At 35.3% G+C, this 24463-nt stretch overlaps 1 protein-coding gene across 5 annotated transcripts in view; it reads right to left on the bottom strand.

Moving 5' to 3' along the window:
• SEC24B (SEC24 homolog B, COPII coat complex component) overlaps window positions 1-24463 on the bottom strand; it is a 93565-nt gene that overhangs the window by 4258 nt on the left and 64844 nt on the right. For 2 of the 5 annotated variants that reach the window (XM_059923408.1, XM_059923411.1), the window contains 16 exons: window positions 23671-23855; window positions 20627-20729; window positions 18247-18373; window positions 17431-17540; window positions 16229-16341; window positions 14838-14956; window positions 14420-14475; window positions 13970-14176; window positions 11956-12079; window positions 11390-11548; window positions 10505-10678; window positions 9760-9870; window positions 8024-8199; window positions 7270-7407; window positions 6168-6272; window positions 5288-5380 (listed from right to left, as the gene is read on the bottom strand). In XM_059923408.1, coding sequence (XP_059779391.1) covers window positions 5288-5380; window positions 6168-6272; window positions 7270-7407; window positions 8024-8199; window positions 9760-9870; window positions 10505-10678; window positions 11390-11548; window positions 11956-12079; window positions 13970-14176; window positions 14420-14475; window positions 14838-14956; window positions 16229-16341; window positions 17431-17540; window positions 18247-18373; window positions 20627-20729; window positions 23671-23855 — 2100 coding nt within the window. The remainder of the gene's footprint in view (window positions 1-5287; window positions 5381-6167; window positions 6273-7269; window positions 7408-8023; window positions 8200-9759; window positions 9871-10504; window positions 10679-11389; window positions 11549-11955; window positions 12080-13969; window positions 14177-14419; window positions 14476-14837; window positions 14957-16228; window positions 16342-17430; window positions 17541-18246; window positions 18374-20626; window positions 20730-23670; window positions 23856-24463) is intronic. The other 3 variants (XM_059923409.1, XM_059923412.1, XM_059923413.1) reach the window with 2 other exon arrangements.

Genomic DNA, 24463 nt, shown 5'->3' with positions numbered 1-24463 from the left:
AGGGCAGAGAGCAGAAGCAAGAAGAACTACAATCCTGCAACCTGTGGAACAAAAACCACCAACTCAACCAATTCACAGAAAGACAGACAAGATGAAAAGGCAGAGGGCTATGTACCAGATGAAGGAACAAGATAAAACCCCAGAAAAACAAATAAATGAAGTGGAGATAGGCAACCTTCCAGAAAAAGAATTCAGAATAATGATAGTGAAGATGATACAGGACCTCGGAAAAAGAACGGAGGCAAAGATCGAGAAGATGCAAGAAATGTTTAACAAAGACCTAGAAGGATTAAAGAACAAACAAACAGAGATGAACAATACAATAACTGAAATGAAAACTACACTAGAAGGAATCAATAGCAGAATAACTGAGGCAGAAGAACGGATAAGTGACCTGGAAGACAGAATGGTGGAATTCACTGCTGCAGAACAGAATAAAGAAAAAAAAATGAAAAGAAATGAAGACAGCCTAAGAGACGTCTAGGACAACATTAAACGCAACAACATTCGCATTATAGGGGTCCCAGAAGGAGAAGAGAGAGAAAGGACCTGAGGAAATATTTGAAGAGATTATAGTCGAAAACGTCCCTAACGTGGGAAAGGAAACAGCCACCCAAGTCCAGGAAGCACAGAGAGTCCCATACAGGATAAACCCAAGGAGAAACACACTGAGACACACAGTAATCAAATTGGCAAAAATTAAACACACAGAAAAATTATTGAAAGTAGCAAGGGAAAAACGACAAATAACATACAAGGGAACTCCCATAAGGTTAACAGCCGATTTCTCAGCAGAAACTCTACAAGCCAGGATGGAGTGGCATGATATACTTAAAGTGATGAAAGAGAAGAACCTACAACCAAGATTACTCTACCCAGTAAGGATCTCATTCAGATTCAATGGAGAAATCAAAAGCTTTACAGACAAGCAAAAGCTAAGAGAATTCAGCACCACCAAAACAGCTCTACAACAAATGCTAAAGGAACTTCTCTAAGTGGGAGACACAAGAGAAGAAAGGACCTACAAAAACAAACACAAAACAATTAAGAAAATGGTCATAGGAACAAACACATCAATAACTACCTTAAACGTGAATGGATTAAATGCTCCAACCAAAAGACACAGGCTTGCTGAATGGATACAAAAACAAGACCCATCTATATGCTGTCTACAAGAGACCCACTTCAGATCTAGGGACACATACAGACTGAAAGTGAGGGGATGGAAAAAGATATTCCATGCAAATGGAAATCAAAAGAAAGCTGGAGTAGCAATGCTCATATCAGATAAAATAGACTTTAAAATAAAGAATGTTACAAGAGACAAGGAAGGACACTACATAATGATCCAGGGGTCAATCCAAGAAGAAGATATAACAATTATAAATATATATGCACCCAACATAGGAGCACCTCAATACATGAGGCAACTGCTAACAGCTATAAAAGAGAAAATCGACAGTAACACAATAATAGTGGGGGACTTTAACACCTCACTTACACCAACAGACAGATCATCCAAAATGAAAATAAATAAGGAAACAGAAGCTTTAAATGACACAGTAGACCAGACAGATTTAATTGATATTTATAGGACATTCCATCCAAAAACAGCAGATTACACTTTCTTCTCAAGTGTGCACAGAACATTCTCCAGGAGATATCACATCTTGGGTTACAAATCAAGCCACAGTAAATTTAAGAACACTGAAATCATATCAAGCATCTTTTCTGACCAAAATGCTATGAGACTAGAAATGAATTACAGGGAAAAAAACGTAAAAAACACAAACACATGGAGGCTAAACAATACGTTACTAAATAACAAGGAGATCACTGAAGAAATCAAAGAGGAAATCAAAAAATACCTGGAGACAAATGACAATGAAAATATGATGATCCAAAACCTATGGGATGCAGCAAAAGCAGTTCTAAGAGGGAAGTTTATAGCTATACAAGCCTACCTCAAGAAACAAGAAACATCTCAAATAAACAATCTAACCTTACACCTAAAGGAACTAGAGAAAGAAGAACAAACAAAAACCGAAGTTAGCAGAAGGAAAGAAATCATAAAGATCAGAGCGGAAATAAATGAAAGAAAACAATAGCAAAGATCAATAAAACTAAAAGCTGGTTCTTTGAGAAGATAAACAAAATTGATAAACCATTAGCCAGACTCATCAAGAAAAAGAGGGAGAGCACTCAAACCAATAATATTAGAAATGAAAAAGGAGAAGTTACAACAGACGCTGCAGAAATACAAAGCATCCTAAGAGACTGCTACAAGCAACTCTATGCCAATAAAATGGACAACCTGGAAGAAATGGACAAATTCTTAGAAAGGTATAACTTCCAAGACGGAACCAGGAAGAAATAGAAAATATGAACAGACCGATCACAAGCAATGAAACTGAAACTGTGATTAAAAGTCTTCCAACAAACAAAAGTCCAGGACCAGATGGCTTCACAGGTGAATTCTATCAAACATTTAGAGAAGAGCTAACACCCATCCTTCTCAAACTCTTCCAAAAAATTCCAGAGGAAGGAACACTCTCAAACTCATTCTCTGAGGCCACCATCACCCTGATACCAAAAGCAGACAAAGATACTACAAAAAAAGAAAATGACAGACCAATATCACTGATGATTATAGATGCAAAAATCCTCAACAAAATACTAGCAAACAGAATCCAACAACACATTAAAAGGACCATACACCATGATCAAGTGGGATTTATCCCAGGGATGCAAGGATTCTTCAATATATGCAAATCAATCAATGTAATAAACCTTATTAACAAATTGAAGAACAAAAACCATATGATCATCTCAATAGATGCAGAAAAAGCTTTTGACAAAATTCAACACCCATTTATGATAAAAACTCTCCAGAAAGTGGGCATAGAGGGAACCTAACTCAACATAATAAAGGCCATATACGACAAACCCACAGCAAACATCATTCTCAATCGTGAAAAACTGAAAGCATTTCCTCTAAGATCAGGAACAAGACAAGGATGTCCACTCTCACCACTATTATTCAACATAACATAGTTTTGGAAGTCCTAGCCACGGCAATCAGAGAAGAAAAAGAAATAAAAGGAATACAAATTGGAAAAGAAGAAGTAAAACTGTCACTGTTCGCAGATGACATGATATTACACATAGAGAATCCTAAAGCTGCCACCAGAAAACTACTAGAGCTAATCAATGAATTTGGTAAAGTTGCAGGATACAAGATTAATGCACAGAAATCTCTTGCATTCCTATAGACTGATGATGAAAAAACTGAAAGAGAAATTAAGGAAACACTCCCATTTACCACTGCAACAAAAAGAATAAAATATCTAGGAATAAAGCTACCTAGGGAGACAAAAGACCTGTATGCAGAAAACTATAAGACACTGATGAAAGAAATTAAAGATGATACCAACAGATGGAGAGATATACCATGTTCTTGCATTGGAAGAATCAATATTGTGAAAATGACTATACTACCCAAAGCAATCTACAGAATCTATGCAATCCCTATCAAATTACCAATGGCATTTTTCACAGAACTAGAACAAAAAATTTCACAATTTGTATGGAGAAACAAAAGACCCCGAAGAGCCAAAGCAGTCTTGAGGGAAAAAAAAGGAGCTGGAGGAATCAGACTCCCTGACTTCAGACTATACTACAAAGCTACAGTAATCAAGACAATAATGGTACTGGCACAAAAACAGAAATATAGATCAATGGAACAGGATAGAAAGCCCAGACATAAACCCATGCACCTGTGGTCAACTAATCTATGACAAAGGGGGCAAGGATATACAATGGAGAAAAGACAGCTCTTCAATAAGTGGTGCTGGGAAAACTGGACAGCTACGTGTAAAAGAATGAAATTAGAACACTCCCTAACACCATACATAGAAATAAACTCAAAATGGATTCGAGACCTAAATGTAAGACCGGACACTATAAAACTCTTAGAGGAAAACATAGGAAGAACACTCTTTGACATAAATCACAGCAAGATCTTTTTTCATCCACCTCCTAGAGTAATGGAAATAAAAACAAAAATAAACAAATGGGACCTAATGAAACTTCAAAGCTTTTGCACAGCAAAGGAAACCATAAACAAGACGAAAAGACAACCCTCAGAATGGGAGAAAATATTTGCAAATGAATCAACGGACAAAGGATTAATCTCCAAAATATATACACAGCTCATGCAGCTCAATACTAAAAAAACAAACAACCCAATCCAAAAATGAGCAGAGGACCTAAATAGACCTTTCTCCAAAGAAGACATACAGATGGCCAAGAAGCACATGAAAAGCTGCTCAACATCACTAATTATTAGAGAAATGCAAATCAAAACTACAATGAGGTATCACCTCACACCAGTTTGAATGGGCATCATCGGAAAATCTACAAACAACAAATGCTGGAGAGGGTGTGGAGAAAAAGGGAACCCTCTTGCACTGTTGGTGGGAATGTAAATTGATACAGCCACTATGGAGAACAGTATGGAGGTTCCTTAAAAAACTAAAAAGAGAATTATCATATGATCCAGCAATCCCACTACTGGGCATATACCCAGAGAAAACCATAATTCAAAAAGACACATGCACCCCAATGTTCATTGCAGTACTATTTACAATAGCCAGGGCATGGAAGCAACCTAAGTGCCTATCGACAGACGACTGGATAAAGAAGATGTGGTACATATATACCATGGAATATTACTCAGCCATAAAAAGGAACGAAATTGGGTCATTTGTAGAGACGTGGATGGATCTAGAGACTGTCATACAGAGTGAAGTAAGTCAGAAAGAGAAAAACAAATATCGTATATTAACGCATATATGTGGAACCTAGAAAAATGGTGCAGATGAACCGGTTTGCAGGGCAGAAGTTGAGACACAGATGTAGAGAACAAACATATGGTCACCAAGGGGGGAAAGCGGCGAGGGGATGGTGGTGGTGGTGGGATGAATCGGGCAATTGGGATTGACATGTATACACTGATGTGTATAAAACTGATGAGTAATAAGGACCTGCTGTATAAAAAAAAAATAAAATAAAATTCAAAAATTAAAAAAAAAAAAAGAAAGGAAGAACTGGGGATATAGGTTTCTTTTTGAGGTGAATGCTCTGAAATTCGATACTGGAAATGGTTGTAAACATTGTGAATATACTAAAAACTAATGCACTGTACACTTTAAAATGGTTAAAATGTGACTCATGGGAATTTTATCTCACAAAAAAAATTTTAAACAAGTACACAAAATCCACTGACCATTTTCTGTGGTATTGATGCAAAATTCGGATACCCGAGCACATCCTCTATAAAGTTATTGTCACAGCTTTTTCCAATCCAAATGTAAAAAACCTAAAAATAACAATAACAAAATATTAAAACTTCCTAATCAGAAACCGAGTATAGCTACTTTTCTCAAAATTATCAAGCATAACAGAGGCAAAGTATACTAACTCAAATCAAGTAGGAACAAACATGAAAGTAAAAAAGGAAACCTGTAAGTGGCACATTTGGAATCTACATTCAGGAATCTAGAGTGGTTCATATCTTCTCTGCTTAAATGTCAAGGTTTCTCATAAAATATATTTTACCGCTTTCCTTACCTTTTTCCCAACACGAATGTAATGCTTCAACCAGGATAACTGACTTTCTCTATTTCCTACCCACTAGTTCCATCATTTCAATTACTGTCTCTGTACTTTAACTAACGCCTCCCACCCCTACCCCGTTCCTGCCCCACCCCATACTGTGGCTATCCGAACCCCTTTCCTGCTCACAAGGCATCATTTATGAAGCCATCTTGCCCATTCTGACACCCTTCACCACCACCCTATCCAATGACCTCTCCTGAACTCCTAATTATTAATGGCATTTCAGACAATGGATCAAGTTGAACTAGATAAATTCTTGAGGTCCCTTTGAATTTTATGATTCTTGATGGTAAAATCCTTGAAGACAGGAATTTATCTCTTTACTTCTCTTAAATAAATTGACCTCCTGTGCCGGTTACCAATTTACTGCCTTTGAATTCCTAATCCACCTTTCACTGCCTGATCGGTGATAACAGAGCTGGACCCTGTAAGTGTTTCTCCTTTGGCCAGCTGGAAGCGTTAAGCTTGTGTCAGTAGTGGGTGCTTACAGAGCCACAGTCCATAAGGAAAGCACCATCTCGTGTCAGTTTCTCTGCAGACAATTTTTGAAGAGGTGGCTGAGGTACCACCCTGTCATTAACGTGTATTGCACCCTGAAAAGAAAAAGATGGATTGTGAATGTACTTACATTACTATTATCACAGGCTGGAAGCTAATGGCCCCTAGCTCTGTATGAAATACTGAAAAATGATACTTGAGAATTTTGTAGGATGCAAAAAATTACAGTTGACCTTTGAACAACATGGGTTTGAACTACATGGGTCCACCTATATGCAGTTCTTTTCAATAAATACTACAGTACTACATGATCTGCAGTTGGTTGAATACGGAACAGAGGACACAGAGGACTGACTATAAAGTTACACACGGATTTTCAATTGCACAGGGGTTGGTGCCCCTAACCCCCTCATTGTTCAAGGGTCAACTATATTGATAATACATTACCACCTTGGCTGTAGAATCAAAGACGCTCAGATGTATTTAAATTAAAAGATGCTTGAATGTATTCAAATTTAAAAGATAAAAACATGAATATGTAAAATGACCTGTCCATTTCCTTCCCTTCTGGGATCAGGCTATGTTAAAAGTATGACTACTAAATCTGCTGCAAAGGACTTTTTTACATTCCTCTAGTAACAAAATACAGAGATGATTCCAAATAGCAGAGTTTTAACACAAGGAAGAAAATACATATTTGCGTATTAAAAATACTGTTGGATACCAGATTTGGTTTACAATAATATAATCAAAGTTTCACTCTGATCACCTCAGAAACAGTCAATATCTTCAAAATATAGATGGAACTGCCCACTCTATAGCATACCTTTGCAGTAAATGTAAGCAAACCCACAAGGTGAATTACTTCCCATATGAAACTATTTTTGAAAACTCTGTAACTATGACAGTATCTAATAGTCCTATTGTCCAATCAAATCCATAGTTAGTGTCCTTATTTAATGTATTATTACCACAGGGGAAAAACAGATGGAAGAAATTGTTAATAATACGTTACTACCTTAGCTGTAGAATCAAGACACCCAAATAAATTTAAATTAAAAAATTTCAAACACACTGAAAAAAAAATCATACCTCATCTGTCAGTCTGTCTACCCTGTATAGGTTGGGATGAATCATTTTCATTAGATGAACAAGTGGCTGACACTTTATCTGACACATGGCATATACACGATCATCCAGGCGTGTGCTTGTACCAGTTCTAAATGCTTTCTACATGGAAAAACGATACACATTTTTCAGTAAAACATAAATATAGTGGACAAATATTAAAACAAATGTATACCATCAGTCATGGAAAAAGCACAGCCTTCAAACCAGACAGGCCTGGATTCAATTTTCAGCTCTGACATTCAATAGGCAGGTATGAGAGCAAGTTACTTAGCTTCTCAAAGCTATACTGTCATCATAAGAAAAACAGGGAAAATACTACTCACCTCTCTAGGCTGCTGTAAGGATTAAATAAGGTGATGTATATATAACACCTGTTACGGTGCCTAAGACTTGGGAAGATGTTCAATGAACGGTAGATCTTTTCCTTAAAGTCTCTTTCCAGGAGCACACACTAGGAGTGTGCTATACGCACACCATTATTCAAGCTGCTCCCACATGTTAGAGTGAGAGCATATGGTTGTACGAGACTCATCATGTATCTGTATACCTTCATTTTCCACTCGTCTTTTCCTGTTCAAAACTCTTCCAATGCTAAGCTGCATAATTGTCTAATCAAATATTTAAAACCCCTCAGAAAACCCTAGGCTTCATTTTTCACCTATGTATCAAGAATTTCAAAAGACTTTACTAAATCTAACAGTATATAGAGAACTACCTGTTTGAGAAGGGCCAAAACATAGAGAGGAAACAACTTGAGGGAGCTGGGTGCTATCAACCCAGAGTGCTGTAAATTTGAGACAGTTGAGCCGTATGCAGATAATGAATCCACCACAGCGTTCACTAAGGCATCTCTTGCATCTGACAGACTTGATGAAATTGATCGATCCACAGCTATAAAGCAACCAAAATGAAAAAGTATTTAATCATTAGATGCCAATGAATACTATAAGAGATAAAATTTACATGCCAATTTAAGAAACCAACAAAAATTCCATTTTTAGGTTAGAAAAATACATTTCACTTGCTCCCTCAATTTAAAAGCATCTGGGCACTTCCCTGGCGGTCCAGTGGTTAAGACTTCCACTGCAGGGGGTGCGGGTTCAACCTCTGGCTGGGGAGCTAAGATCATGTATGCCGTGTGGTGCAGCCATTAAAAAAAAAAAAATCTGCTCATTAGACAATTTTGGAACTAAATCTGAATAAATCTGACAATCAGAACAAATCTAGATTGTTTTGGACCTTTTTGTTTTAATCTTTTTAAGTCTAAAAACACCTAATTGCTATTGATATTAGAGAAGATGTACCATCCATCTACTTCTGAGAAAGCTCTGGGTATCTTTTCATTACTCAAACAGAAGTCACATGTATAAAGCATCATTCTTTGCTGCATAAACAATGCAAGTTCTGCAGTCTGAATTATCCCTCATGATCCTCTTAATATCTTCTCTGTCAAAGCATTCCTTGGTCAACAAAAAAAGAGGGCAAACTAAACACAGGTTGCCTAAATACAGACAATGAAGAGCCAGATAACAGTGTGGAACTTATTTTCCTCCAGGTACATATTTTAGTAAAACAGAGATACAAATGCCCAAATATTAAAAATAAAACAATTATTGAAAAATAGTTATAGTATAATTAATTTGAAATATAAGATAAAAAATGATAATTAAAATATTGGGATCCTTAGTAAATGTTATTAAACTTGTTCCCAAAATGAGTAATAATGGTTATCTTTCTCCAGGACTACATGGAAAATAACAAGGTTCATTTTACATCTACATTCATCTAAAAGGTAAATTCATTAAAAACAAAACACTGTTATACTAATTCTCCAAAGGAGTTTTTTAAACTTACATATAGTAAAATTTACTTTTCAGAGTGTCATATATGTATGTCAAATGCATAGCCATGTAATCACTGCCACAATCAAGATCCATCATTCTAAAAGTATCCCCTGCGGCTGCCCCTTTGTAGTGAAATCCTCCCCCTGCCACCAACCCTGATAATCACTATCTATTCTTCATGCCTATAATTCTCACTTTTCCAGAATGTCATATAAATGGAATCATATGTATGTAGTCTTTTGAGTCTAGCTTCTTTCACTTAGCATAATGCCTTTGAGAGTCACGCCCATTCACATATCAACAGTTCATTCCTTTTTATTGCCGAGTTGTACCCCATTATACGGATGTACCATAATTTGTTCACGCATTCACCATTTGAAAAACATTTGAGTTGGTACCAGTTATTAGTGATTATGAATCCCACACATAATTTTTAAACTAAAGAATTAATAAGAAATATAAGAACAGTCCAATTCACACTGTTGCAAATGAAAATGTAAAACATATACTTTTTAAAATAAGGGATTTCTAGGGTAAAAAAATGCCCAGGCTTCAGTTTTTAGGACAGGAAAATACATTTCACCTGTTGCTTCACTTTCTTACTCACCCATGTTTGCCAGGAGGCAGATGGAAGCTTGTACATCAGCTCCTGCATATACATCTGCTAGCGAACTGACCACTGGCAAGCAAAGTGTGTGCACTCTAATTCTCCGCTCACCTAATGAAAGGATGGATCCATGTCATTGCAAAATACATTAGACCAAGAAAGAAAGAAAGCAGACAGGTCAAAATATTATTCAAGCTATTGTTTTGATTGTATTAAATCACCAACAGGATTTTGAAACGCAAAAACAAAGCTTTACAATAAACATGTTTTAAAGAAAATTAAACATTCTCCAAATCTGAACATAGACTATGAACATATATTGTCTTTTGTATATAGTCGAACATTAGGTTCTGGTTTTATCTTAATATCACTCAGTCTAAATTATACGCAACATAATAAAATATCAGAAAACTTAGACTATGAAATAACAAATGTAGGCCTGAAGTGCCATGCAGAATTTCTTATGTTATGGGAAAAGAAATAATGCTCAGGATGACACAGATAGATTTAGTATGAGTTATTATAGTGGTATGATCCTGGGAATACAAATCTTCCACAAGTCAAAAAAGATATTCTTTAAAGATTCAAAAATGAATATAAAAAAAAGAATGGAACATATAGTTGATTAACTAATACAAATTCCATTACTTCCCACTGGTGTCCATTCTTTCTCCCTATTCTCCCAGCACGTGAAAGGAGGGGAGAATTACTGTTGCAGGTTACATTTCATTTCTGTTAACATTACCCTTGCTTGATGTATATAACAGGGCTGTCTGAAAGCACACTAAGGAAGTATCCGTCAAACTTTCTTCAATTGACAGCTGTACTGCAAATCCAGCGTCAGGATTGATGTTGGCGAGGGATAACAAATCAGTGGAACGGACAAAGAAGTTTCCATGAAAAGTGTGCATGGAAAGACCTACGGAAGAGAAAACTTGTTATAAAAGATGAGGTAACACTAGTATCTTTACCTCAGGCTAAAGCTACTTTTTAAAATAAAAAAATATCTCTGATTTTGAATCAAAAGGATAACTGGGGAGTAGTACTGTATTGTTGGTGGAGGTTCTAAAATATCAATTCAAAAACACCAATGCAGGTTATATAAAAGGAGTCTACACATTTAACTTGTATTGACGATCTTATAATATTTTCCTATAGGTAATTTGAAGTCAGACAAAGACCTAACGTACAAAATTAAACAAATGAAGGTTACTATACAACTTACTTAAGAATTAAAATAAGGGATGAGAATCCCTCCAGCAAACATTCACATAAAAGAGATAATGTAAATTGAAGACCATTTGAATGATTAAGAAGGCAAAGATCATTAATCTGACGATTTTCACTTAGATCCTCCCTATTCCTCAAATTCTTCTGAAATCACCTCCAATGTGGACTTTCTCTTGGGTTCTTTCTAATAAAGCAAAACATTACCTTTGCCCACTTATTCAAATTGCTTAAAAAATTGGGCAATTATTTAATAACTATATTTAAAACAGGGTACAGCTAACTGGATCAAGCAGAAAATCCTTTATGATTATTATAGGTAGTCAAAGGTCATCAATATATGAATGCTTATTAATTTTGACAAAAGTATGTAATATAAAGTATAATTTATATAATTTCATACCTTTAGTACACCTTATTCTCATAACAGCTTCAAATCCAATTTTTCTTGTGAGATATCGTTTCAGATCTTTTTGTAACTTTTCTGCTTGTGAAGGATTGTGAGTATAGTGGAAAGATGGGTAATAATAGATGCACCCTGCAGAATACTTGGACATGCAAGCTTTAGAGAGAAATATAAAAAGTATTAGCTACAGAAACAATAATATTCTACTTGTCCAATAGCAGTGCACATTCTGTATTATGAAGAAATCTAACTCGTAGTGAAAGAAAACTAAAGTGGCCAAAATGGGGATAATATATATATCTGAGAAACACAAACATCTGTAAAACATACAATAAATTTACTGTTGAGCAGAATGGTAAAGGAATTGTATTTGAAAAAAACAACAACCCATAATAGCATTTTATATGTGTATAGTGCTTTAAAGTTTACGGGTAATTTTCACAGACATTATCTAATTCACATCTTTCTCCCCAAACTATTGAGAACTCTTGGTAAAGAGTTTAGATTTCATTATATGCTAAAAATGTTTATGTAAACAGATAAACACAATGATATCTCCTTACCTAGAGAAGCGAGATCAGAGTACTGTGAACTTAAAAGGAACAGATCCACTGCAGTCTGCTGCCCTGAGCAATCTAAAGCAAGTTTCTTATAAAAATCAGTTGCAGGGCCAAGATGCTGTACAACCTAAGTCAACAGGTCATAAAGTAAGAGCTAGAAACCTTGAATTATGCACATATTTCTGTCTGTTAAAATAAGAAAGAGGATATCCTCTGTCCCCCTATCAAACTAAGGAGTTTTTTAAAATGTCTAGGTAGTTGGCACAAATTTCCTATGAGAATAATAACAATCGCTAACATTTATAAAGCACTTATGGGCCAGCACAGATGTTTTATATAAATTATTTAACCCTCATAATAACATATATCTCATAGAGTTACCAACATTTTACAGATGAGAGAATTGAGGCCAAAAAAATGATTATGTAACTCGACCAATTACATTGTCATTCAGTGGTAGATGCTGGAATATAATAAACCCAAGAAGTCCGGCTCCAGAGTGAGTGCTGTTACCCATTACTGTACATACACTCTTACATAACAACATGAGAGAATAACAGATTAAGGAAAGTTTTTCTTGTTGGTATGAGGACACTTGAGCTGAGGAGGTGGCACTGGAGAAGAGTTAAGAATGCAAGAGCCGGTCTCCAAGTTCTTAATTACTATGCTACATTGCACAACAAAATGTTTCAATCTTCTTAACTATAGTGTATGACTATTATATCAGAGTTTAAAACGGAAGAGATACTTAAGCTTTTGAGTCCCAGGAAGATAGAGAACATTTCTGGAAGTTAAATGAGAAAAAAAAACCCTAAAACTGTATCAAAGAATCAGTAAACACTTTCCTCTGTTCAAAACACCTCAGTATTTTGTAATGGATTACAATATAGTGCTATTCTTCTTTAGCAAATTGGTAAAGAATAAAAAAGCAACAATACTTAATGGTGGCTAGAAGATGAGTCCTTAAGAGTACAGGTTGATAAAACCCTCAGTAAGTAGAATACAATAATAATTTATATACAGTTTATACTCATTGATCCAATAATTTCACTTCTAGGAATTTATCTTACGGAAAAAACGAATACGTGGCTAAAGATTTATAACACTATTAAACGTGTTTAATTCATACTCATAACTAGTTGTAATGGCATTTTCATACAATATATAAGTTGAGGTCAGAAAAAACTTATGTACAGAACAAAAATGATTGTCCCAGTTCATTTATTATTTGAAATAGGGATTAAAATACCCTGACCAAATCTTCATGTAAAACCCTAGTAATATTCAGCCTCATATTCTTTTTTTTTTTAATAGTGAAAACACTGGCAACAGCTATTCAACAGCTAGCAGGCAATTAATTAAATCAAGTTTTTCAAATTTACTAAAAAACATTTTTTTAAGGAGAATTTTTAGGGACCTCAGAAAATGCTCACTATGTACTCTTCAATGAAAAAAGTCATTTAAAAAATATAGAATAATGTATGATACCCAGTTATGCTTATCTGTATTTGTATAACTAAATGCTATTATCTTGACAGTGAGATAACTGATTTATATTTGTTTCCACTTTCCAAGTTTTATACAATGATTTATATTACCTTTATAATAAAAAAGTTTATTAGTATGTGCATGTTAAGTTATAATATCTCAGATTTAGTAAGTATTATCACTTGTGAAATAGAAAAGAGCAGTGGAGTCAGAAAATCAAGTCACATATTTACCATTAAATACTTAATAACTTTTGGCAAGACCATTTAATCTGTTTCCTCATTTGTAAAATAAAAGGGTTAGAGTAGATAATTTCTAAATTTCTATGACTTGTAAACAAAGTAATAAAAAGAACACACTGCAACACAAAAACAAAACAATAATTGAATTAAACTCTCTTACCAGTTTTCTTTTTTTTTTTTTTTACTATCAATGAAGTAGAAAAATAGAATAACAAACAAATAATTACACAGTCTATAGAGGTAGAAGACACAATCTTAAATATGACAGAGAAACTAATATAAAATACCTTTGTGCTTGATCTCTGATTAGGATCTTCTCTGGACTGCAGAAGTCCTGCCCCCAAGGAAGGTAACTGTGTCTGAAATACAGACACACGGCCACCTGTTGGAGACATTAATTTAAAGGCAGCCTGGAGCGCAGGACCCAGGGCACTGTGTGTTTCTCTTGTATTGGTGAACATATTTGGTAATGCATTCAATAAGTCTTTTATAAGCTGGGAAAACAAAGATTAAAAATTGAATTACTGAAAAGGCAAAGCAATATTCCTTAAAACATTCCAGAGTATAGTACGTGCCACTACATTTTGGAGGACTGTAAAGTGAGTAGTCAACAGATATCTACCTACATTGTCTACTGCAACGTTAATATACACCAAGTAAACACATGTTCAGCATTTTAGTAATCAGTTGAAGTAAGAGAAATACTTTAATACTTTAAGAAAAAAAATCAATCTCACCTCTTTACTTTCATACAGATTCACAAGTAAGCTATCCGGTGTAGGTAGAAAAACATCTATAGGGAAAACATATATTTTAACCAAATGATAAATCAAGCCAAAAGAATTTTGAATTAAAAAATCATAGTTTTTCTAAGGCCATACATATAACGGGTACCATAATATTGCTTTATTAAATATATATATACGTTGTATGTATCATATGTGTGTGTGTGCTCACAGGTATAAGTACACACACACGGGTGTAAAAAACTTAGAATCAGGTATTTTCCAGGAAAACAGTTATTTTAAAACAAATACCAAAGTAGGCCAAATTATCTGTACAGCATTACAACAAGATGTACTGTAAAATAAAGTAGGCTTAATTCCAAAATTCTGTTTTATTAATAAACAAAGTTTTATTTTATTCACTGCTTACCATCTATATCAGACACAATCAACATCTGAGGCTGTGATAATCCTTCTTGTAAATTGTAGAAATGAATAGTGCTATCAAAGGTCATGAATCCTATTCTTGTTCGTGAATCTCCAGGAAGCCTAAAGAAAGAAATGATAATTTTAAAAACTATTTTTCATTCCCAATTTTATCTTTTTGGCTTTGCATAGTCCATTGAATTCGCAGTCACTCATCTTTGTTGGACTGGCTCCTATTTCTAGGGCTATAATTCTCATATACTTTTCCAGCAAGCTAACTCTTCAGTCTTAAAAACTATTTCTTTGCAGAGGGTCTTCCACTGCCACACAATGCTGAAGTTATGTCCGAATTAAGCACTTGAGACTTAAAAAAGGGCAAATGCTTCAATCAAGGATAAAAATATGAAAACTCCAAGTTACTAACAGAATCTAAAAGCGAATCATTTAATGTCTATGGATGTTTTTAATCTTGAATGTCTCAATGTTATCAGTTTATTCACAGGCCAAGATCAGTGATATGCAATTATGGTGGCTACAGCGAGCACTCAGTAGAGCAAGAACTCTCAAACTCAAATGGAAGATGGGGGAGAAGAACCTTTTGGAATAACCTAGTACTTCTGACAAAATATTCATATATAACCACCCCTACACCTCTACACATTTCAAGAATCACTGCAATAAGAAACTACTCTTACTAACAATCTTAAGTCATATTTCTTATGAGTGTTGGAGTAGAAAAAGAAATGTATAAACAACTGTGTTTTCCAGAGATTTGGAAGGTTCATTTTTTAAGTTATTTACGGGTCTCCTTCATGACTAATACTGGTAGACACACAGGTAGGCATTAAAGCCGAGTACAAGCACCCGATCCTATACTCTGTTTCCACTTCCACCATAAAGCTCCTTACTAACGTGCCACTTCAGTTTCTGGTTTCCTGGAATATTCAGCACAAAATCAATTCCCTCCTTCCCTTTATTTGGCTCATTCTCTCATTAGCACATTTGAAACTATCTTATGAAAAACTCCTTGCTCAGGCATAAATTACAGCTAGATTTCTCTCATTTCTCTCTTGATACCCTGGCTAAGTTGAATTTTCTGAGTCCCAGTGTTCAGATCTGCTAAGTCAGAGGGATAGTTAGATGAGATCTAAATTCCTTACCAAGTATTAAAACTTTTATGGTTTTAAGAATCAGATATCAAGTCATAAATCATAATAATCTAAGTAGCAGGATCTTTATTCTAAAGTAGACAGGACGTACTCTTTTAGTGATTAAACCAATGAAATCAAACTTAATAAAAACCAACCCCATAAATTGCTAATAAACACTTCATACACGCACACACACACACACACACACACACACACACACACAATGAGTAACAAAAATTCTTACTTGTCTAGATTTTCTAACAGTGACTGGCACAAAATTGTCAAATATCCAGCTTCCACTGCATTATGAGACACATCTAAAACAAACAAGTAAACTGCTGGTTGAGGTGGACGAAGCTGAAAGGAACAGAAATAATGTAACGTATTTAGTAGGTATAATTTATTCTTTTTATATCACAACTACTACTGGATATTTACTGAGTGTATTCGGAAAAAAAAAAAAAGAAGATATGCCAATCAAGAATCATATAGGTCATATGCTAAAAATTAAAGATTACTTCTTACTTCACCACTTCAATTAGACTGATTCCTAAGGAGCCAGAACAGAGTTGGGAATATAACAAGTTGTGAAGAAGAAGTTGAGAGTAAAAGTGACAATGAGTTAAAATGGAAAATATAGTTAATATGGAAACAGACGAGAAAATAGTAGTTCAGTGGGCAGATGCGAAATTGGACACAAAGGATCATAAAAAAATCACAAAAATAAAGAAGGAAATGGGCCAAGCACCAGGAACTTCATACACATTAGTTGTCCCTATTCACCTTTTCCCACTAGCAACGTTTTACATTTGTGCAGACAACAAAGATTAGAAGTGAGTACACAGAAGAAATGCAAGTTATTATACAGATATTTTAAATGAGTAGAAATAATAAAGAAATGAGCAGAACTTAGGCCAAGAATTTGTTTTTGTAAACGGAAAAGAAGAATGAGATCTGAAGAATCAGTATAATTAAAAAACAGGTAGAATTTTATGATGAAGTGGAAAGAGAAAAGTCAGATTCAAGTTAGTATCCATTTATCTTGATATTTGTACTGGGTGAACCAGTAAGACGGTGATATCTTTAAGAGCCTGAAAACGGCAGTTTTTGGCAAAAACACGAGTTTTTCTGTTTAAGGAAAATGGTAAAAAGAATATTTATATTCATTGCATGCAAGTAATCAAATCAAAATGACAACAAATTGTAGATGCTAGTGCTCATCATGAAACATTACCAATGTTTCTTAGTGATATAACTGCATTCTTCTAGGAGATCAAGTAATCTTTACAAAGGGCTTTCTATTTATTAAGTATAAACTTTCAGCACTATTTCAAAAAATTCATACTATGGACAATTTCAAAATTTAGACAAGAATTCACTTAACAGCAAATTACAAATGACCAATACAACTGCATCCCACGACTAATTTTAACACTGAATAGTTACCATATAATCTGAAGAAGCAATGAACTCCACTGTTGAATTCTGAACTTCTGGCCGTTTATGAGGCTCACCATAAGATCGGGTAAGGGGATTATACATAAATTCTTCAGGAACTAGATAAGATTAGGAATCCAGTACAAATTTAGTAACACATATACACGCCTAGAAATAAACTCCTCTATCATCAATATTTATGAGGTTTACAACAACAGTTCTGTGAAGATCTAATGATAAACACTAATGCCTTAAGCCCTTTTTAAAAAAATAAATCAGAAGGATAAAAAAACTTATTTACTGAAATCAGATGAGAAAAACAGGATACAAGTAATCTTGCTTCTTAGGCTTGTGTCCTATTTCTTATATCACATGACATGGAAAAGAAATCAGACAGAAACACAGATTCAAAAGCAATTATACAAAGAGGACCTAAGAATGACTAAAGGGGACAATAGATACACATGCACACATGTGTTCACACATACTGGCAGAGATCCACACTGAGTTGAATGAACCAAATGTACAAACAGAAGACAACCTTAACTTGTCAGGGTCAAGCATAATTAGTCTGAATGATCTCATCTGCACGACTTTCACTGCTGGTTTTACGAATTCTTTTTACTTTCCCCTCCCTGTCACTCTCCTCATTATCAATTATTCCCTTGGCCAGCCAAAACGAAGTGTCCCTAGCCTGTATTCTCTCCATTAAAAGTGGCATGGAAGTTTTTAAAGCAATGAGGAGAGAGAGACCAGATAACGGCAAAAATGTCAAAATGTTTAAAATAATATAAAACACACTTATTTTAAGAATCTGAAACTCACCATCATTAACTCTATAGCACAAATTGCATTTCCATCTACGTTGATCAATGAAGGATACAAAAGGGTTGATATATGTTCGACAAGATCGGCACCTCACAATGGTATTGGATGTTATCACTGGTAATTGCTAGGAAATAAAATAAAGCTGTTGTAGCAGAAAAAGCACTCCAGAGGAAAATGGACCACACACTGCTCTGCTCCATACACAGAACAGAAACCACACTTGTGTTTTGAAATGGAAGCATTTTAATAAAATCCAGTGGTGCACTGAGCAACACGAGCAGCTATCAAGGTTTCTCCCTCTTCTGTCGCAAACTATGAAATAACACTAAAATAAAGTCACACCAAATGTAATGAAAGTTACTGGCAGACGAGAAAAGCCTGGTTGGCCAAGAAAATAGAATAACCTCAGCTGTCAGCTAAACTCAAGAAACAAGAGTGAGAAAGAAACATGCACCATATAAAAATGGCTTTGTCTTTGCTGCTTGCCTGCACCTGGTAACACTCTCAAGACCCTGCTTGTTAGACAGCCACACAGTGCTGTTGGGGACCGTGGCCACGAGGAACCAAACACAATGAGCCTCAAACACTATACATCTCTTTATGCTTACTTTGGGAAAGGAACTTTATATTCAATATAAGAAATTTAGAAAATATGACACATATTATTCTATCTCCCTGAATTAACCCCTGATAACATTTTAGTATATTTCCTTCTGACTTTTTTCCTCCCTATCCATACATAAACATTTATTTTTGTACTTAATTTTTTTCACAAAAATAATTTTTATTACGTAACTACATATCATTTGTGAAAAAAATCAGGAAATATGTTTAACTGAAAGAGAAAATAAAAAATTATCCAGAATTCTACATTCCAGAGGAAGTCACTGCTGCCAATTTAGTGTATATATTTCCAGAAGGTATCACATATGGAATATGTATTTAGACAAAAATTTTCGGGGACTTCCCCGGTGGCGCAGTGGTTAAGAATCTGCCTGCTAATGCAGAGGACATGGGTTCGAGCCCTGGTCCGGGAAGATCCCACATGCCGCGGAGCAACTAAGTCCCTGCGCCACAACTACTGAGCCTGTGCTCTAAAGCCCATGCGCCTAGAGACCATGTTCCGTAACAAGAGAAGCCACTGCAATGAGAAGAATGAGAAGCTCGCACACTGCAACGAAAAGTAGCCCTCGGTTGCCGCAACTAGAGAAAGCCTGCGAGTAGCAACAAAGACCCAATGCAGCCAAAAAAAAAAAAAAAAAAAAAAAATTCACCTATGTATATGGGAAATTAACTATCTTGGTTTCGAGATAAAGGTTGCAATTTTATTACAGGTGATCAAATAGTATTTACTGAATGAATAAATTCAAGGTACTTGTTGCATATTATAATTATTTTATTTTCTATTCACTTTGCTCCTTTCTATACATCCTAGTAGGAAAGAAAGCTCCACGAGGAATCAATGTCCTCTGTATCCTCAGCACCCAGCACGATAGGTAGTCAATAAATATTTTTTGGTTGAATGAGAGCAAAAGAAACTCAGTAGCAATGAACGTAGAAAACCACAGTCATAAAAATGTGTGAGGGAGAAATGCAACTTAAAGTATAAATAGAATGTATCTGGATAAACGTTATTTCTGAAGTTTAGAAATTTTAATTTAAATTCAACATATCTGCATGAAATACCAGAAGTATGTGTAAAAATTCAGCAAGCTAGGTGTTAAGTCAAACAGACTGTGGAAACTTTAAAAAGTAATGTTTTAATTCAATAGACTTGAGGCATTTAGACTTTATTATTACAAAGGTTATTTGATTAATACAGTTGGGAACAATCATACGGTTTTCCTCCCTAAATGCATATCATTGCTGGTGTTTCCTTTATGTTTAAAAAAGAACTCCTAAAGTTTATCTATCCTTTACGGCCTTTCCAACTTCTAAAACTACTAACCATTCAAAATCCAGCTCAGATCTCATTACTTGTAGTAAAGTCTGCTACTGTACCCAGAGGAAATCCCTTCCAATACTATATTCACCACCTAAGTACTTCATAGAATTTGATTAGTTACATGTATTAGTTTTCCTGCACTGTAATTATTTGCACTGTAATTATTTGGGATATCTTTGTCCCGTTAGATAAGAATTTCTTAGGGGCAACATCAATGACTTAATTATCTTTGTATTTACCAGTGCTTAGTTTAGGGCCTGTCACAAAGCAGGTGACAGAAAATGTTTGCTGTATTGAAATTGACAGAAATGATTAATTCTAACTTCAAATGAAAGAACATGAAAAAAATTCTAAGAAAATATACAATCTGAATACCTCGCACATAAGTACACAGGTCAGTACCCACTAATATTTTAAAATATGTTACTTTACCGTTAAGTCTCTGAAGGGATGTAACAACAATCCTAAAGGAAGCTTCGCTTTATTCAGTAAAGCCTGTGTCTGTGGAATATTTGTCAAAGTACACCGAAATGAACTGCAAAGATATAAACAACACGGACTACGTTAGCTATCAGAGATAAAAGACAATATTGATGTAGATAGTTGTAGATAACTAAACATTTAAGGGCATACATGAAAATCATTTGGTTATATTACATAACTATAATTAGGAGGGTCCTGATTACTTTAAACGGGCATATATGTAATTTATATGTCAAAAGGCCTAAATTAAGGACTCAACATTTTCATGGTGAGAAAGTACAACACATTCAGGAACAAACAGTAACTCCATCATGACTATCAGGGCCTGAACAGGAGGGAGCAGAAAACATGAGTGAAAAGGTTCAGCTTTCATGACGCTGTTCCTGCTTTGCTGTCTTTCTTCATCTGCTGAACTCCTAATCTTTCTATGAGTCTCATCAAAGCTATAGCTTCTTGTGAAACCATCCTCACCCTTGATCACAAGTCAGAAAGAAAGACTTCTTCCTCTGTGCTCTGAGATCTGTTTATGCTTCTGTGTTATCAATTAGTCTGATCTGCTTTAGTTGGTTGTGTACTTTATCTTCGTCATTTGAGATTAGAGATCATTTTGTCCTCGTGTCACCCTAGCACTATTCCTCTCATAGAGTAAGTAACTTAAGGTCAGTAGACACAGAATCAATAAAGGAGCAACCAAAGAGATAAGAAGCATAGGAACTGGAAACTGTGACAGGAATTTTAAGGAGTGCTTGACAGTATGTAGAGATACCCAGTTACGGGTTGACTCCACACTGGTTGACGTTCCTTGAACACACCAAGTTGGTTCTGGCTTCAGGACTTCTGCATTTGCTGTTCATGCAGCTTGGTACACTCTTTTTCCAGAGTCACATCTTGCTCTCTCATTTCATTCAGATCTCTATTCAAATGTTAATAACTCCTTGAGAAAACCCATCCCAACTCTTCAATTAAAAATAGTCACCCTCTACCCTTACTACTCCCTACTTCAGTTATTCTCTGAAATTACATTTACATTATACACCCATTGGTTTGACTGTTCACAGTGTATCTTCCCTAATAGGATATTGGTTGTATGAGATTGAGAACTTTGTTTACTGCTTCATTCCCAGCACCTAGAAACAGTGCCTGGCACTTTATTTAGAAGGCATTCAGTAAATATTGAATGATTTATCTTAATATGTAGGCACAATTATTATTCCTGTTTTACAGTTGACAATACTGAGGTTTGAGAAGCTGAGTAACTGGCAGTTTCACAGCTACTTATCAGTGGAACCATGGTATGAACCTAGGTCTGTCAAACTCTAAAGCCTATACTCTAAAGCCTATTACTCTGCTTTGTTGTTTTGATAAGAGATATTTTCACAGAAAACACATAACTGAGTAGAAACACAGACACCATTCCCTACCTATGTGATCTCTTACACATATACATAGACTATATTTACCTACTTGGGGGATGCCTAACCATTCATAGTACAAGGCCATAATCCACATACTTATCGACCTGATGGCAAGTTACATTCAGAAGGATAGGCAGCTACTTTCAATCTAGAACCAATGATTATACATTTTTATAGAAATGATCTTGGCACTGCCTTCGGCACTGATGGGGGGTGGGGGGCTGGTGGTAGGGTGTGGTAGAAGAGGTGGAACCCTTGAAGCACCTCCATTTTCTGTTTCCTGTATTGGAAATCTATATAAGACTTTGGTTGAAAAAAAGAGGAACTTAGTTTTTTTAAAAGCTAGAAAACTACTGGCTTTAAAAAAAGAATATATATATATATATATATATATGGCCTCTAAAGAACACTAATCCTAATGCAAGGAAGAAATGTTGTCTGTGATGTTGTTGTGAATCCGAGTTGTTTGTGAATGTTGTCTGTGAATCACAGTTTACTTTTTTTTTTTTTTTAAATTATTATTTATTTATTTTTGGCTGTTTTGGGTCTTCATTTCTGTGCGAGGGCTTCCTCCAGCTGTGGCAAGCAGGGGCCACTCTTCATTGCGGTGCACGGGCCTCTCACTATCGTGGCCTCTCTTGTTGTGGAGCACAGGCTCCAGACGCGCAGGCTCAGCAGTTGTGGCTCATGGGCCCAGCCGCTCCGCGGCATGTGGGATCTTCCCAGACCAGGGCTCGAACCTGTGTCCCCTGCATTAGCAGGCAGACTCTCAACCACTGCGCCACCAGGGAAGCCCCACAGTTTACTTTTTGAGGAGAGATTCCACAAGCAGGAGGGTGTCTGGGAGCAGAGGAATATCCTATTCTTAGGAGACAGAAGTAAGGAAAGCAGGTAATAACAGAGAACTTTTGGTTTTGGGGGCACTATGAGGTGAGTAACAGAGCTCATCCACCCAGACGATACACCAGGGGGTTGTGGCCACCAGATGGAGGCTGCCAGCTAAATTTCTCCATAAGGTGAGGAAATATTCAATAAAGAAAATCCAAATCTAAATTCAGGCTGGATAAATATCCCTGGGGGCAATGGTCTTCTCATTCTACACTGAGTGGGAAAAGAAAATTCAGAGAAAAATTATTTATCTAAACCTGTTCTTGGGATTACACAAATGAAGTTTGTATCCTTTTCAAGTAGAGACTGAAGTGCATAAAATTTTAAAGATTTCACCTTATTTAAAAGACATCAGAAGTTACTACTGGTGAAAAGTGAGGAAAAAGAAATTTAAGAAAAAAAAATATAGTTAGATTTGGGTTCCTAAAACCCTTCACTAAAATAGAAAAAAATTTTCCTAGCATTAGATGATAGGGAATGAGATTGGATGGCGACAGAGATGGGGACAGGATCCAATGACCTAAATTGAATTTTACATCTAGAATTTCTATATAAACTAGTTTACAAGAGTTCACATTAACAAAACTTCCAATCAAGGAATTAATACCTTAGTACTTTTACTATTTTTGAAAGTCATACAATGTTTTTGACAAGGTTTTACTTACTACAGATTATAAATTAAATACTTACTCTGGGCTACAGTTTAATTTTTTGAGGTCTAAATTCAAGTTAGGTACAGGAGCCCAAACAGGAGTCATGGGTAAAATATTTCTCTCCTGAGTAAGGTTTACAGGTCTCAAACTTTCTGGTTGTGAAGAACTCTGAAGATTCAATCCTCCCAGACTGGAGGACAGCTGGTTCATACCAGGATACTGCTGAAAAGGCAATTCAAAGCAAAACAAAAGAACAATGTTAACAAACATGAATAAAATTTTTTATCCTATATATAGGATGTTAACATACAGAAAAGCAAGAAGATAAAAAAAAATTTTAATCTGGCTTTGTAACAGTAGAATAACTTAATAGGACAGCTCAGTTTAAAGCACTCTTGAAAAAACTCAAAGCAAAAATGCTGAATAAATTTAAACCTTATTTGCATGATTAAACTCCACAACAAAATTTAAATAATGCTTTTTTCAACATCAAGAATTTGGTTTCTCTGAATATCTTTCATACTGGAAAAGCAGGGTAAATGCTTGTTTTTAAAGTTTTTTCAATTTTCAGAATGAGTTGATGCCATAGAAAAGACAATGATGTTCAATGAGTTCTGCTTTGCTTATTTTTTGCTTCCCTTTATATTTTCAGTATTATTCTGAATTCATGCCTTTTATTAACTCAAAGTGACTTAACGAATTAGTTACTATTCACTTTAATGGCCAAACTACCCAATCTTTGGCCAGTGAGATCCCATTAAAGCTGACCCCAGTGTCCTTTTGATATGAACCCACTGTCTTTGTTAGCTTCCTTGCTTTCTGGCATGACA

This window comes from Balaenoptera ricei, chromosome 5 (assembly GCF_028023285.1).
Source record: "Balaenoptera ricei isolate mBalRic1 chromosome 5, mBalRic1.hap2, whole genome shotgun sequence".
In the NCBI taxonomy this organism is placed as follows: Eukaryota; Metazoa; Chordata; class Mammalia; order Artiodactyla; family Balaenopteridae; genus Balaenoptera; species Balaenoptera ricei.
This window is presented reverse-complemented; position numbering and strand designations above follow the sequence as displayed.